This window comes from Vigna angularis, chromosome 11 (assembly GCF_016808095.1).
Source record: "Vigna angularis cultivar LongXiaoDou No.4 chromosome 11, ASM1680809v1, whole genome shotgun sequence".
Taxonomy (NCBI): Eukaryota; Viridiplantae; Streptophyta; class Magnoliopsida; order Fabales; family Fabaceae; genus Vigna; species Vigna angularis.
In genome coordinates, this window is record NC_068980.1 from 4,783,138 (window position 1) to 4,798,642 (window position 15,505).

The 15,505-nt window shown below is 34.7% G+C and overlaps 2 protein-coding genes and 1 long non-coding RNA gene across 8 annotated transcripts; all 3 read right to left on the reverse strand.

Annotated features, from left to right (window-relative positions):
- Positions 1-680: 680 nt before the first annotated feature.
- Positions 681-2,033, reverse strand: LOC108333551 (uncharacterized). 2 transcript variants are annotated; one of them, XR_001832566.2, is made up of 3 exons: positions 1,719-1,852; positions 1,040-1,595; positions 681-944 (listed from the first exon to the last, which is right to left on the reverse strand). It is a non-coding gene; the product is annotated as an uncharacterized LOC108333551 (long non-coding RNA). The 2 variants fall into 2 exon arrangements; XR_008246054.1 differs by lacking the exon at positions 681-944 and having other exon boundaries at positions 1,348-1,595; positions 1,719-2,033.
- A 774-nt stretch (positions 2,034-2,807) lies between these two features.
- On the reverse strand, positions 2,808-7,948 carry LOC108332323 (receptor-like serine/threonine-protein kinase NCRK). Of its 5 annotated transcripts, none has more exons than XM_017567524.2 (11): positions 7,829-7,948; positions 7,168-7,263; positions 6,683-6,762; positions 6,370-6,480; positions 5,713-5,826; positions 5,089-5,331; positions 4,724-4,965; positions 4,319-4,615; positions 3,813-4,046; positions 3,365-3,595; positions 2,808-3,187 (listed from the first exon to the last, which is right to left on the reverse strand). In XM_017567524.2, the coding sequence occupies exons 2-11, from the start codon at positions 7,194-7,196 to the stop codon at positions 2,927-2,929; spliced, it is 1,842 nt and encodes a 613-aa protein (XP_017423013.1). In that variant the 5' UTR covers positions 7,197-7,263; positions 7,829-7,948; the 3' UTR covers positions 2,808-2,926. The 5 variants fall into 5 exon arrangements, with proteins under 5 accessions (XP_017423013.1, XP_017423012.1, XP_017423011.1 ...); XM_017567523.2 differs by lacking the exon at positions 7,829-7,948 and adding an exon at positions 7,592-7,810; XM_017567522.2 differs by lacking the exon at positions 7,829-7,948 and adding an exon at positions 7,414-7,810.
- A 3,209-nt stretch (positions 7,949-11,157) lies between these two features.
- On the reverse strand, positions 11,158-15,351 carry LOC108333059 (E3 ubiquitin-protein ligase WAV3). The gene is made up of 2 exons (XM_017568387.2): positions 14,894-15,351; positions 11,158-13,357 (listed from the first exon to the last, which is right to left on the reverse strand). The coding sequence occupies exons 1-2, from the start codon at positions 15,095-15,097 to the stop codon at positions 11,438-11,440; spliced, it is 2,124 nt and encodes a 707-aa protein (XP_017423876.1). The 5' UTR covers positions 15,098-15,351; the 3' UTR covers positions 11,158-11,437.
- Positions 15,352-15,505: the final 154 nt, after the last annotated feature.

The following is a 15,505-nucleotide window of genomic DNA, read 5'->3' on the forward strand; positions in this document are numbered from 1 at the left end:
GTCGATCCCTTATATGGTTGAGTTTGTATCTTTGTATCTCCCTAGTGACCTCCTCCTTGATAAATCCAAGAGTGGTATAAGTGATCTCCTCCTTGATAGACCCAACAGTGGTGTGAGAGTCTTTGGTTGGATAGGAAGGGGTGAATTACTAACATATTTTAAAGTGCGAATGATCCAAGGAAGAGTTGACTGCGTTAGATACGCTGCTATGGAATCTGGACACGTGTTGAATCCTTGTAAGTCTCACGCACTCCCAGACCCAGCTCAGGTTCCCAACATTGCCATAAATGTATCTGAATCACTACTCTCCCACTTTTCACTTTTCTGTTCATTGGAAAATATAAGTGCGGTTAAAAGATGTTATACGTGTTCAAAATGAACTGGAAATAAGTTCAATTCCATTTAACAAAAATATATTCAGAAGAGAGAAAAGATGATATATCTAAATTCATTACTTGCAGAAAGTAAGTCTGAATGTGATAATATATGATGTTTTATCGTTTCTGTGAAAAACTTAGGTGCAATTTGAAGCAAAATATATAGAATATTTCTATACTTACTAAACACACAAACTCAATCACAAAGATAGTTCTATTATCATAAATATTGTTTAATTTTCATTTAGAGTTTAATGATGTTTTTATAATTAAATCGTGCATAATAATAATTGGCTTTTTTCTGAATCATTTTATCTCTTCAATTTCTCCACATTCAATCGTTTGCACACTACACAAGTTCTCTTTCAAAATGTCCTCTTTCTTTTCATGCCCCTTGATCTGTTTCAAAACACTTTCTTCAAATGCTCTCATTTCAACTTCTTTCCAATGTCTTGGAGCCTTTTCATCACGCCTTAAGATCAAGTTTGATGCTTTTTCAACGTTTTTTAGTCTCTTCAGCCTCTTTTTGTTGCATTTGAGCCTCCACAGTGTAGATCAATCACCCCACTTTATCATGTAATAATGAAACTGAGTTTAGTATTGTGCTTTTTAAAAGCTACCCTTGTGGTCAGAACATTAAATAGAATTGCAATCGGTTGTACCTTCCAAAGGGTAGGTGTATCAAATTGTTAGTTAAGCTCAAGTACAGACTGGAACCATGCTGGAAGACTCATCCCAAGGATTTGCAAGATTTTTTATGCACGAGTGTCGTGACCCCACGTGTTTCCATTTCTATCTTCATATATTATAAACAACACTCTCTGCACCAACTGCCATAATCTTGTTCTTGGTATACTCTCATTAATTACATGTTTGGAGGAGCCTTTCCCTCACTCAACCATGCACTTTTTTAAATATAAAGCGATTTTGTGAAGTTATGTATAGTTCATGCGCTTATACATGCTCAGAGTTTCATGATCATCGTTGACTCTTATTGTTGGATATATTACAGTAAATAGACTTTGCCTGAAACAAATTTAGTTTATGCCTTCTTACAAAGCAAGTAGCAACATTGTCTCTTGAAAAAGTTAAATACATAGCCAGTAACAATGAAAATCCTAAAGTACATTTTTTGGAGTCTAGAGTGGAGGAGGGCCTGACTCGAAGAGGGGAGGAAAACAGCACCTAAATAGACCGCAGCAGCACAGAAACCATAAGCTGGAAATCATGTAAAACCATTACAGTGTCAATTTCACTTTCACATGTTACATTCATATAGTTTAGTTTAATGATTAATATGCAGTTGCAGAACTTAAGCAAAGAGAAATTCAAGTCCCTTACCATGTATCTAAGAATCCTCCTCCATTGGGAGCTGGTCTTAGCAACGGTGTGGTTGGAAGAGGAGGTGGTGGATCCATCACATAAACTATGCATACAAAGGTTACTTCTACGGTTCAATGAATAAGGATGTGGGTTACTTATGTACTAATCCAAGATCCAAACCATACATTCCTCAAGTCACACTCTCATCTACCATTCAAAATCACATATGTTACCTCAGCTAACACATTACCTTTGTCAAGTCAGTCCTAATTTATAAAAGTTGCTCACAAGCGACCATTCCGATTTATTTGACTCAGGACATAGAATGCAGTAATGTACGCAGTGTCCTGGGTTATTTCACCTCTTAAGTAAGCTTTCATCTTTGCATATAAAAGTTCTCATTAGAAAAAATGGGAGGTGAATGTAACTCATATAATACAAATATAACCTAAGAATTCCTTTTGTAGACCTAAGGTGCTCACATTTAATAAGTAGGTACAATATATCTTCTCGTTATTACTAAACAGATTATTTTAATTTTACAAAACAATAAATGATAATAAAAAAACTCATAAGAATGTAACCCTCAAAGAAGAAATCTCTGAATTCTACCAAGAATTGACTTATTGAAATATGACATCCTAACAAACCTAAATTTGATGTAATTTATGATGTGTCAATCAACAGGGCAACTACATTTATATAAAAGAAATTCAGCCACTGTAGGTCTTTTGGTTCTTGGTGGGATCTTAAATCATCTGTAAAAATTCCATTCATTTGAACCAACTATGAACTAATTTTTGGTCCCAAGAGTTTTATCACACTTGAAAATCACTGTCCCCTTAGGGATCCAAGCTTGTTGTCAACTGAGCCACAATAAGTTCAATTCAATTAGTTCAAAGGTCGGTGTTAATATGTTTATTGCCAATTACAATTATGACTGTACAAAACTATCACATTCGAATTCTTCTTCAAATAAAGTACAACCAGAATTACATATCCCTTTTCTGTACAACACTCCATCAAATTCTTTTACGTCATGTATAAAACTATGCACAAGACCCTTTAAAGGAAAGTGGAAAATACATAAATTAGATGAGCATACTCTGAAGAAAAGTGCATCCTCCTAGATATCCCACTGAACCATACACAATATAGTGTAGTATAAGAGTTGTAACATAGTACACAACATTAATGCATTAGACTTCTTCTGCTCTATGCTTTCATCAAGAGAAATTGGGGTTTGTCATGAAAAATGATTCGAAACGAGGCTCAGTTAAATCTACCATTTCCTCCTCTGATGCATGCCAGTTCTCACCCTTTGGACTAAAGAGGATCAAACTCTCCATATCCCCACTTGAAAATGTATGTGCATCTTTATCTTCATTGCCAACATTAAGATTGTGGTCAACACCTAACGGCAATAAATTACAAGTTGGAAATATACTTGGTGGAGCTTGCCTTTGATTCTCCAAGTCCTCCGGTTCCTTTACATGTCCAGCAAAAGAAAACTCAGGATATTGTTTATTCTTATTACAATGTTTGATTTAAGTGTAACTATCAGACAAGCAAAATATAAAATGTACATCACACAGAAGTTCTGAAAATTTAGAAACATGTCCAAACTAGAACACTTAAGTTAAGAACGGAGGACTGTATAGCACCTGAAAAAATCTCACTGGAATGTTTCTTCTCCTTCTAGATCTGTCTGGGGAGATACCGGAAAGAATTTGAACAACTTCAGTCATAGTTGGCCGAGTGTCAGGATCCAACAGCAAGCACTCCTTAGCTAAGTATGCCATTATATGCAGCTCTTCTTCTGGGAAGTTTCCTTTCAACTGTGGATCAGCCAACTCGGTTATTACTCGCCTGCTATCCTTTAAGCGAGGACTTGCCTAAAATAGAATTGATTAAGCACGCTATACAAGAAGTTCAAACTGAAGATGGTGATTATCAATAAACTTAATCGTCCAAGTTGGTGATTGTAAATGGAAAATGAAACTACATGTTAGTATATCTGAGACATTTTACAAAGATCATCCTTCTCATGAAAAATCCTCCAAATAAAGCAAGTTTAAGTTAATGTAATAAGGAATCATTAATTTACAATACCCATATAACAAGACTTTGTTCTTTGCCTGCAGATTTGTGGATGGGTTGCCGACCACTGATAAGCTCAAGAAGAACCACTCCAAAACTGAAGACATCAGACTCAAGAGAGGCTCTCCCAACAATTGCATACTCAGGTGCAAAATAACCAAATGTTCCCTGCATTCTTGCTGGAGAATCTGAACGACTGGGATGGTCATCAGCTCTCAAGCTTTTAGCCATACCGAGATCAGTTATCTGCAAATTCATTATTTGAATGGACTGTAAAAGGTGCGATCATTTAAGTTGCAGCTTCCACCTACACTTCAGTTACTCTAATTTTTCAGAAAAAGTAGTTCTATGGATTTGAAAAATAAACTTGACAGGCAAAAGATGTGAAAAACCAGTAAAATTAGAATCTGCTTTCGGTATCTTATTACCCTTTTTAAATTCCATTGTCTTTTCTCAAGTAATTACCCATTTGCTAGATAGAGGTTAGAAGTACCATAGAGAACAACCAAGACTCATACTTTTGCTTGCCAATTTTTGTCCAGAAGAATGTTTGTTGATTTGACATCTCTGTGCAGAATTCTAGGAGCAGCTGCTTCATGAAGATACTCCAAGCCCCTTGCAGCTCCTAATGCAATTCTAACTCGAGTTGACCAGTCCATTTTCTTTCCAAAAACTCCGTCTAAGCGGTCCCTCAAATTTCCATTAGTCATGTATTCAAACACTAGCAACCTTTGAACATTTTTTCCTTTTAGTTCTGAGCAGTATCCCACTAATGGCACCAGATGACAATGATGAAGTCTAGACAATAGTTCAATCTAAACAAACCAAAAAAATTGTTTTAGGCTCATCCTTTTTTTATGGGACACTGTAATTTAACATGACAAAGACCAATCATAGAAAACAGAAGCAAAATTAGGCACAACCTCTGTAAAAAATTCAGAGTCTGCCTCAGGCCCTCTTTGATCTTTCAGTCTCTTGACTGCCACATTACTGCCATCTTTCAGCCGACCACGGTATACATAACTGCTTCCACCTAGTCCAGTTAGATTGGAAGTTGAAAAGTTTTCGGTGGCATTTTCCAGTTCAGCAAATGAAAATTGAATAATATTTCCATAAAAGGTTTGTCTTTGGCTACCAAACAACAAAGAGGACTTCTGAAAGCATCCTAAAAAAGAAGAGGACAATTACGAACGAAAATATAATGGCAAAAAATATTGGACAGTGTAAAACAAATAACATTTAAACTGATATATAGACTCCAACAACAGTGAACAAAAAACTGGGTTACCTGTAATATGACTAACAGGCGAAGAAGTCTTATGACTGAATAAGTTGGTGGTGCTACTGTAACTTGTTTCTTTATCTGATGAGATCATTGGTGATTGAATAGAACATCTCTCCCTTCGGCAGACCTGACATACAACTGAGGCAAGAAATGCAATAGTTGTGCATGTAGCACATACTGATAGAATAACTACTACAATCTTGCTCGAAATTTGCTTCTTTGAACCAAGTGGCATCCTGAGAGATCCTGCAGAACACTCAAATGATCTGAGAAAAAGCCATTGAGTTTGTGCAATGTACAGGTTAGACCATCATCAATAAGAACAAAGAAACACTGAAGAGAAAATCATTCTTCAAAGTAAGAATTCGTGAGCTATGGAAACCCTGTTTTAAATCTTCATAATTGATAGTTGAAAAGGGCTTTAAAGCAATCTCAAAATCTTGTGGTTTTGGAAGTTTCCACAGTAGTCCACAATATAAACCAATTCTAATTTTTGCATATGGAGGTATGCATTTTTGTTCTTTGCATAAGAATAACCGATTTAGCATAGTCCATCAAACTCAGTTATAGAAACCAAAAATCAGTAAACAAAAGAGATGGAAGACAAAGAGGGAGAAAATAAAATACCCCATGTGCAATTGCAGGCATCAAAACAGTTAAGGTTATGGCCATCTGCTGACACTTCAGGAAACCCATTCGAATCACATAAGCATGTCCATATGGATGCACTCTGTTCAGCATCTACATGGAAGGTAAAGCAGTTACCAAACAATATTCAGAATGTGACCACAAAGTCTCCCTCTTTCTCCTAAAATAGTGAGTCTATACTGCACTCTTGTCATAACATAAGCATATAAACTAATAACTACCAGCTCCCTATTTCACTCAAGTGGTGAAGACGTAGACCATTCCTTAAGCATATCATCAACAATGGTTGAGTAGAGTTCTTTCCATGTTAGAGTACCCATGTTTTAAGCTTTATATTTTACAACATTACATTGGGAGAATGAGGCTTGGCCTTTACCTACTTGCACGTTTTACTCAATTTGTCTTTGGCAATTTCCTTGAATTCTGTCTTCCATAAATACAAGCTGAAATTTATTAGTAAAGGAAACCTTTATGAATTTAAGTGAATCCTAGTTAGCAGGAATCTTCTGCAAAAATACATTTCACTACATAATATCTCAAGCTAAATACTCAACTGAAGAAGATAGAAGACCATAGAAGGGGAGAGGGGTTCAAAAAGCTTGTGTTCGTTGTGCCAATGAAAAATAATCGTTATACCTGAATGACAATCACATGATTTGGAACAATTAGCACGAGAGTATGTATGGTTCCCTTGTAATAAAGAGCATCTACATTTCCACTTGTTTGGTCCAGTATCAGAAAGTTCATCTGTAGGTAAAAAACAAAGGGTGAAAAAGAGAAAAACAGAATGTATAACGGTTCACTTGGATTCAATCTATGACTGAGAGGAAAATTGAAAAGCTTAAATCTTATTTAAACAGGCAAGCACCTAATTATAAGTACACATGGAATACTAATGGTGACAGCTGGAAGGTCAAATACTAAATGTATCATAAAAGGTGATACTGACCACAAAATGAATGCTGAATACAGAGCAAGCTAATAACTAGAGCCACAGCAACATTTAATTGAGGCTTCATCAATTCCAACCTATACAAAAAAAGGAGAGGAACCTTTTACACAAATCTTGAGGTAGAATTTCCCTCATGCTAAGAGTGCAGTATGAACCAAGATAAATTCATGAGAAGCTGAAGCACCATGATGCTACATGTTGACATGGATAGATAGATATATAGATTGAGAGAGAGAGAGAGAGATTTACCCCATTAATGTTTCTAATTTCAAGGTATGAATACACAAGAGCTATGTTAGTTTCAATCTTAAGACTAAATACCACCAATCCATAACATTTGTATATGTTAAGGGTTCAAAATTTGACACCGACCCGCACCCTCAAACAATACAAAAAGTGTATCTAAGTAACTTCAAAAGCATATACCAGTCCTTCACCATCAAGAACTTATCATGATCTTGAATATTTGTACTGGAACTTACTTTTCCATTGTGTGTGTATGAAATAGCATCAATGGGTGAACCTGTTAAAGGAGATAAACTTAATCTTCAAATTCTCTTGCAGGTTCCAATCATCATCTGTGATCAAATCAGATAAAAAAAGGCAGGCAATTCAGAAACAAGCAACAGTAGCAAAAGCCTTTGAGTCTCATATACCCATATGCTACAGCAAAAAATGAATGACTATCATTTCATATTGAATAAAAAGATGTGAACTTCCTATCTGACCTCAATATTTGTGGGCCGTGTATGAAATAAGTAAAAAAGTAGTAAGAAAGAAGAAATGAACGTTTAGCCGACAAAATGCCTCGCAGTTGAGGTTATCCTATCCACCCAAGTACTGAAAAATCAAAGATGAAGTGACCCTAGTTGGGACTAGATTAACTAAGTAGCATAGTAAAGTTACAATAGATTGAAGATCAGGATAACGCGAATCCATATTTGAATATCAATCCACAACTGATATATGTCTAAACATAACACGTTCAATTGAAGAAGGACTCATGCAAAATCAACCGATGGACTGTTACGTCATGCAATAAATATAGACAGTGAACTGCAAGAACTCCCTTTGCGGATGGTTTGAGAATTAGCCTCCAAAATGGTATTTAACTCTTGAAAACAGAATGAACTTGACAATTACCAAAATAGCAACACGTCCTTGTTAACTCCACCAGCAAACTCTAGTTGAGTATCAGGAGTTTCCTCTGAAAGTGTAGTGACAAAAGGTAAAAGTTTGAAGTTGTTTTAGAAAAAGCATGTTGAAGTAAGAAAGTCAAAGCAAGGCTGGTGCATCTACCAAAGTCTGTGATGAGCGAGTGCTACTTTCACTGTAGGAGTGCAATTATGATTATCATCATCACTCTCAAAGGCTTCAATAAAACTTAGTCCACTCCGTTAATAGTGGGGTCATAATAAAATTTCATTTCATAACAGACATTGCAATAATGAGCTAAAGTAAAGAAAAACAGGTTAATTTTTATAGAAAATGGTAGGGAATTCGTCTTTTTCCAAGCTGCATGTTTAATGTTTCCATCATCTAACTTCTTGTTCACTTTCACTTCCATGAATGGAAAAAATAAATTATTAACTCCTCAGCTATCAATGCAGTATACACAGATTATAAATGATATTGAGAACTAAGAAAGAGAATGGCTGAACAGAAAATGGCACCAAATAGAGATCTGCTCCAATGGGGTTATCCTTTTAGAACTTGATCAACACAAAAAATGGAAACAAAGTGAGTCTTGGAAAAGTATCACCTCTTGGAAAGCGACCCTTTTGCTTACCGACAGGGACCCTTTAACGCCTTCCTATTATGTTGATTTTAACTAAAATGAAACCATATGCTCCTTATTGAACATATTTCCGAGGTCAATAATCACGAAAACATACAAGGTAACAAGCAGACATCATCGTTGTGTTATGTTTACATCATTTCTTTTTATTGGTGTAACATTATGTGTGAAAATGTGTACGTAACTCATTATCTAAGGCCTTTGTCAATTGTCTTCACTGGTTTATTCCATGAGAAAAACTGAGAATAGGAAAATCATATATATGAAAGGAATTCCTTTCATTTAAACTATGTGCTTAATCATAAATGTTTCAGCTCGAATAGAAAATTATCACCAAATAGATATAAGTAATTATTTTCAATTTTAAGTAATATAAAAATCACATGCGACACATAAAAAACAATGGTAGCTGGTGTAATATAGCTAACTAAATTTCCATTGCAAATGCTCTTGAGGAGGAACTTTAATAAAATTATATATATTATGATATGATAGAACTATTTTTAATGTATTTTATCGTTGAAACATGTAAATAAATAAATAAATTTATTTCGTTTTACGACTCAGCCTTAATTAACACTTAACCTTAGTTTAACTTATCTCCAATGTTGAGTTCATATTAAAGAGCAAGTCTTTGTTCGGATGTGAGGACAAACATTTAGAAAGTAAACAACGAAGAACAAATGCAAAGTAAAGTTATTTAATTAAAATGAAAGATAGTACAAATATAGAATAGAAAATAGAAAATATAAAGGTATAGGCATTTGATTTAAAGAAAAATATTATAATTATTAAAAAAATTACATTTTCCCCTTTTTTGTTAGTAATCTCTTTTGTAGTTTTGTTTGGCAATTGTAAAGACAAAACTGGATTAAATTAATCAATTATGTTTATTAATATTATAAAATCATATTTGACATTAACAAAAGATAAATTTAGTATTAAAAAATATTTAACCAATTTTAATTTAAAAACAACCATGATTATATCAGCAGTAAAAAAATCTGAAAAAAGATGACGGCTAATAAATTTTAATTAAAATTAAGCTGATAGATCTAACGATCTGCTTGTCTGTCGCTTGGGACCATTTCTGATTAATTGCGGAGAATTTCTTCTCTATTCCATATTTTCAAAAATTCCGATTATATCTTTGTTGAAATTAATAGAGAAAAAGATAGTTTAACATTTTTTATTTACTTTAATTATAGCTTTGGATTGTAAAATATGTAGATATTTAGATTACATATGGAATTCAAAAATATTAATTTTATACATGCAATATAAATTTAATTAGCAAATTTATATTTTTAGATTATACAATCTGTAAATTTATATTTTAAATTATATAATCTGTAATTTAAATTTAGATTATATAATTTATAATACAAATTTAGAAAAAGAAATATAAAATGTAAATTACATTCTAAATTATATAGTTTATAATATAAATTTATAATTTGAATTGTATAATCTGTAATACAAATTTAAAATAAAACTTGGATTACAAATTATATTTTAGATTATACGCTTTATAATATCAAGGGTGTTGCTCCCTCCACCACTCCAAGTGTTTCTGCACCTCCCTACTAGTTTTTTTTATTCCAAAAATACTCTACTCCTTCCTACTATTTTTTTTATTCCAAAAATACTTTTATAAACTTAATAGTTAGATGCAAATACAAAATAATAAACATAATAATATTAATAGTAAATAATATATTATTATTATTATTATATACTAACTTTATAATGACGAAAGAACTAAATAAATTCCAAATCTTTAACAAATAACTTTTCTTTTATATTTTAAGTATTTAATAATATTTTTATATTATTTATCTAATAAATTAAATATTTTATTCAAGTTATTTGAGTCAAACATACATGTAGTATGTTAAAACATAATATAATGTTAAAAATTATAGATATTAAATGTAAAAAAACCACACATATATATAAACATTTTTCTAGAAATTTGGAACAAAATTTTACCATTTATTAAGATTGAATCAAACTTATTTAAGGGAAAATGTAAATAAAATTTTACAATATATCACAAGTTTAATTTGAATGCTCTATTAATGTGGAGAGAGAAAGAAAAATATTGTTGAATACAGTGGAAAGATGTATGGTATTTTTGGAATAAAAAAAGTTAGTGGAAAGGTGTAAAGTATTTTTGGAATAAATTAAAATAGTGGGAAGATCCATGAGCACTTAGGGTGTTCCTTTGTGAAAATACAAGTCCACATCAGTACAATCAAGGTAATAAAGAAATCTTGGGCTACTATTCTCACCCCCTTTTTAAGTACACATCAAAAATTCATTTTCATTCATCCCATTTTTTAAATAGAAAATGCTCACTTTGCCCTTTCTATTTTATAATTCATTCAACCTTCAAAACATTCATATTATCCTTACCAAAATTGAGAGATCCGGAAAATTGTAATATTAAGTTCTATCCGTGAATTGTTTCTTGAAATGCAAATATTAATTCATGGTCATACGATGAAGGTGGAAGAAGGAACTTATCTATTGGTGTCAACTAAGAGTGAAACGGATTTATATATTACATAATGACATGTAATAAACAAATTTTGAAGCCTGTAAAACCATTGATACATCGAGAGAAGGAAAAGCTAGAGAAGTAATACCATAAAAAAGAATAAGAAGTATATTCAATCAGAAGTATACCATATATGTAACTCCATGAAGAAATTCTCACGAATTATCCCCACTGTTACGTTGCTATATATACCCCCACTTCTTCTAAACATGTACAATTCAACTAAAAGCAAAAAATTGTGCATAGCTAAAAGGAACTCATTCCATTCCACTTTCCATAATTCCAGCCACCTTACCAAAACCATAAGGGAAAAAAAAGGTAAAAGAAGAAACTTAAAAGATCTCCACAGGTATTATTAAGGTTTCTGAGTAGAAAATTGAAATACGCATTACTATTTTCTGCCCTGGTGCCTGCTAGAAGAGGATCTAGCAGGTTTGAGGAGATTTACAGGTTCAGGCCTCAAATTTTGAGAACGTGAAACCATGTCTACCATGGAAGGGGTTCGGTATGCATTGAGAGAACTGCTGTTGTCTGTAGAGTCTCCTCGTGCAGTTGCCCTTTGCCCTGAATGAGCACTCAATCCTGAGAGAACATAAGCCCTTCCAGAATACTCATACACACGTCGGTTTGCCATCCTTCCCTGCATTTCCTTTAGTTCAGCAGAAAGAGCAATACATAGTTCATCACCAGCTTTGGCAGAGATGGTGCCAGACATCACCTGCTGACATCTCTGTAGAACTGCAACAGCAGCAGTCAAATCCCCACATTCTGCACTAACTCTAGCCTCAGCCATTGACTTAGCAGCTCGAAGCCTGTTTTTCTGCCTGTCTACTTCCATCGATTCAACTACATCTCTAGCTACATCAGGTCTCTCAATCTTTACTTCATTTTTTACTCCCATACCCTTCATTGCTTTTGTGATGGGATCCCTATAAACACCTCTAACTACCACCAGAGGCATCTCATCACTGGACTTCTCCACCGGAACATTCACTGTCACCAAAAAGTCTCTTTCTTCTTCAGCATACAGTTCTCCTACCTTGATAGTTGCCATTTTTGCACTGTCACTCAGTCTAAATTGGTAACTTCCTGCTTTTACTGCACCAAGTTGGAGACGGGGGTGAACACACTGAACTTCTACCTGTAATTCCTGAACCACCACACTCAATAGTCCCCCAATACACTGTGCAAATGCATCCTGAATCACATCCTCATCTTCAATGAAGGAAAAAGTACCCCCAGAGATCTCAGAGATTGTGTGCATTGCTGTAGCATCATGGTCAACACCAAAGCCAAATGCATGCACGGGTATGTGCTGGGCCATAAAACTGCTCCGATGCAGGGAGTCTGGGACAAGAGACCCGTAATCGGCTCCAAGATTGAGCCTGCTACTGTTTATGAACGAATCCTGTCCGTCGGAGAGCAGTATGATACTGCCAACTGGGTTCTTCCACCTGCTGTCCGCAAACACTTTGGCACCTTTCATCAAGCCTTCTTCAATGCTTGTCGCACCACCCGCAACCAATGAATTAACTGCCTGCAGTGCCTCAAGTTTTCCAGCATCAGTCATCCTCCGAAGAGGAAAGACGCGCCAGGCTGTGGAAGAGAAGGCAATCACAGAAAGCCTGTCTGATGAACTCAGATTCTCTATGACAAACCCCATAGCTCGTTTTAGTAGTGCAATCTTTGTGCCTGACATGCTACCACTCACATCAAGAACCGTGACTAGGTCAATTGGAGCACGAGAATTTAGTAATGATAAATATGATGATGATGGTGATGAAGATTCAGTATTGTTTTCGGGTCTCCCTGAACGAGGAGGAGCTTTGAGATTAATTAATACAGCAAAGTGATCATGAGAGTCCGTCTTTGCAACAGCTGAAAATTCAGGATATGTTCTGATCTCCATTGGGTCTATTGCATTGTAATCAGCCTCGTTGAAATCATCGGTAACGGAAGCTTCTTGAACCAAGACTTCATCATCATCATCAAAGATATCCGGTTCAGTAACATCATTAGAATATGCATGTTGTGGTCCTGTATCAGCTTGTGGGGAAGGAAACCTCCCTGTAAGAGTTGTCCACGAATCATTTTGCGATGAATTTACTCGGTTGATCTCATGGGAGACCTTTGAAGAACGACTCTGAAAAGGAACCTCTTTCCATTTTGCTCTGCAAACGGGGCAAATCCGGTTCCCGTGTTTCACATTGGATGTGATGCATTGGAAATGAAATGAGTGAGAACATTCTGCAGTAAATATGGCATGTCCCTGCCCTGGTTTCACGGAATTCAGGCAAATTGCACATGTCCCCTGCAGATAATGCAGAACAAAATGTAACCAAAGGTGATATCAAACAAGACTCTACAAACCTTCCTTAAAACCAAGATGGAGAAAGGAAAATAAACATGTTGATATCATCTAAAAAACAACACAAAATATGGTTGAGACTTAGCAACATCCGAACACTTCTTCACCACGTAAATCTCACAATCTAGTAAAAACATTGTCAGCAATGCAATTTGATAACACTTCTCATAACAAAGTGATTATGAATATACCTAATCATTAATCATGGTTGGAGGGGAAAAACTGGAAAAAGGGTATAGTTGAAAAGCATATAGGAGATTTGACCAACAATTTTGAAGGGTAAAAACAGAAAGCACGTCAGGGTTTAACAGTAGTATTTGTAATTTTTATTAAACTATTTAAATTTTCTAAAATTCATATTATTAAAATTTGCATTATTCTCATTTACTGGTTTTAAAATCCGCGAATCTGAGCAATGTCTCGATAAAGTATATAAGTATTCATAAATAAATGCAAAATTTGGAAAAGTCGCTATTAAATTATTTTGCCTAACTCTACCCGTTCTGTTTGGATCCACCCAGATCCACTACTACGACTAGTGCATAGAAAAATGAATAAAATGCTACCCATCTTCACAACAAGAGACGACAGCTACTATTTTGTTGCCTAATTACCAAAAATCGAAGATTCCCGTGAAAATCAACAATACTGTAAAAAGCTCATTTTTTAATCTAAAAAGTCAGCGTTAGACGTTCCCAAGGGCGAACGCAAATTGAAACTCTAACATTGAACTTTTCGAAAAATATAAAAGGCATCAAAATAAGAAGCAATCAAAGAAGATTTGGTCATTCATTGCTCCAGTGCGTGTTTTTTCTTAATTAGCAGCTGAGATTTTCACAATCAACGATTAAGGGGTGTTTGACTCTTCATATTCATGGCACTTAAAAAAGAAAGAAGTTGAATGAGTGAAAACAATACGAAAAGAGTTTAAAGGCAGCAAATTCAATACAACCCTTTTACCATATTGGTTTATAGGTTGTCATCGTCTTTTTTAACGTCATAGTATGAAAGTTAACACAAATAAGAAAACAAGATACAACCTATTATGTGTACAGGGTCTCTTAAATTTATTGTGTGGATCCAAATAATTTTCGAACATGCATTTGTCCTTAGAGGTACTACACATGGAAAATGAGATGAAAACAACACCAAAGCAATGAATAATAAATCGTTTATACTTCGATTAATTTAGCCAAATACAAAGGCCAAAAAATTTATAAAAATAATATCAGTGATTAGTAGCAGATAACTATGTCAATATACTATAAACATTTGGTGTAATTTCCTCTGCAATCCCAGAATGCTAAATTGAAACAGAAAAAATAAAAAGAAATGCAATGAATGAACAACGACGAAAGTAGAAAAAAACAACACTAATCCGAATCTACAACATGCAAAACAGGAAATTTAAAAGATGGGTCGGAAAAAAGACTCCAACTTTCCCTGTGAAGATGGAAAAGGTTTAAGGGCAATGCTAACCTTGGAGGATTTGGACTTAGATCTGGAGAGGCGGGGACTGGATGTGGAGGTGGGGGAGGCGGAGGAGCGGTGTTCGGGTGAGGGGAAAAAGCGGTCGGAGAAGGAGGTGGCACAGGGGAGAGAAGAGTTGTCGATGGTTCTAGGAACTTGAACACACTTGTTGATCCCAATGGCAAGCTTGACTTTTCTCCATCTGCTTTCCATTTTGATCGAAAAGGGTGTAAGAAAAAAAGGGTGTGATGTTGAAGCAGTGATGGGAGAGTGTAAGGGAGAGAAAAGGGCGTATTTGAATGGGTGTGAGCATTGGAATGCGAAGAGGAAAATAAGTGAGGGAGTTAGTTGCGAAGAAATTAAGAGAGAGATTATGGTGGTAACCGAACAAGAATGGAGAGAGGAATGAGGAAAGTTTGTTTGTTCAAACGTTGCAGAATTGTAGCAACTCGGTAACTAAATCTGAACGAGTTATGTTACTATGTTAACAAAATTATTACATGCAAAATCTTATGCATCTTTGTGTTTTATTCTGTTTTAAAATATTGCAAAAACTGTTTCTACATTACAGACAGATATTTGTAGATAAATATATAATTCATTTAATGTTTCTGTTTTAAA

Coding starts and splice junctions, on each gene's coding strand:
- LOC108332323 (XM_017567524.2), bottom strand. CDS start 7,196: ATGCTATTTCATACACACACAATGGAAAA. Junction 4,616..4,723: donor ACTCTGAATTTTTTACAGAG/GTTGTGCCTAAT, acceptor TGGTTTGTTTAG/ATTGAACTATTGTCTAGACT. Junction 3,188..3,364: donor TTCCAGTGAGATTTTTTCAG/GTGCTATACAGT, acceptor GGACATGTAAAG/GAACCGGAGGACTTGGAGAA.
- LOC108333059 (XM_017568387.2), bottom strand. CDS start 15,097: ATGGAAAGCAGATGGAGAAAAGTCAAGCTTGCCATTGGGATCAACAAG. Junction 13,358..14,893: donor CTAAGTCCAAATCCTCCAAG/GTTAGCATTGCC, acceptor CATTATCTGCAG/GGGACATGTGCAATTTGCCT.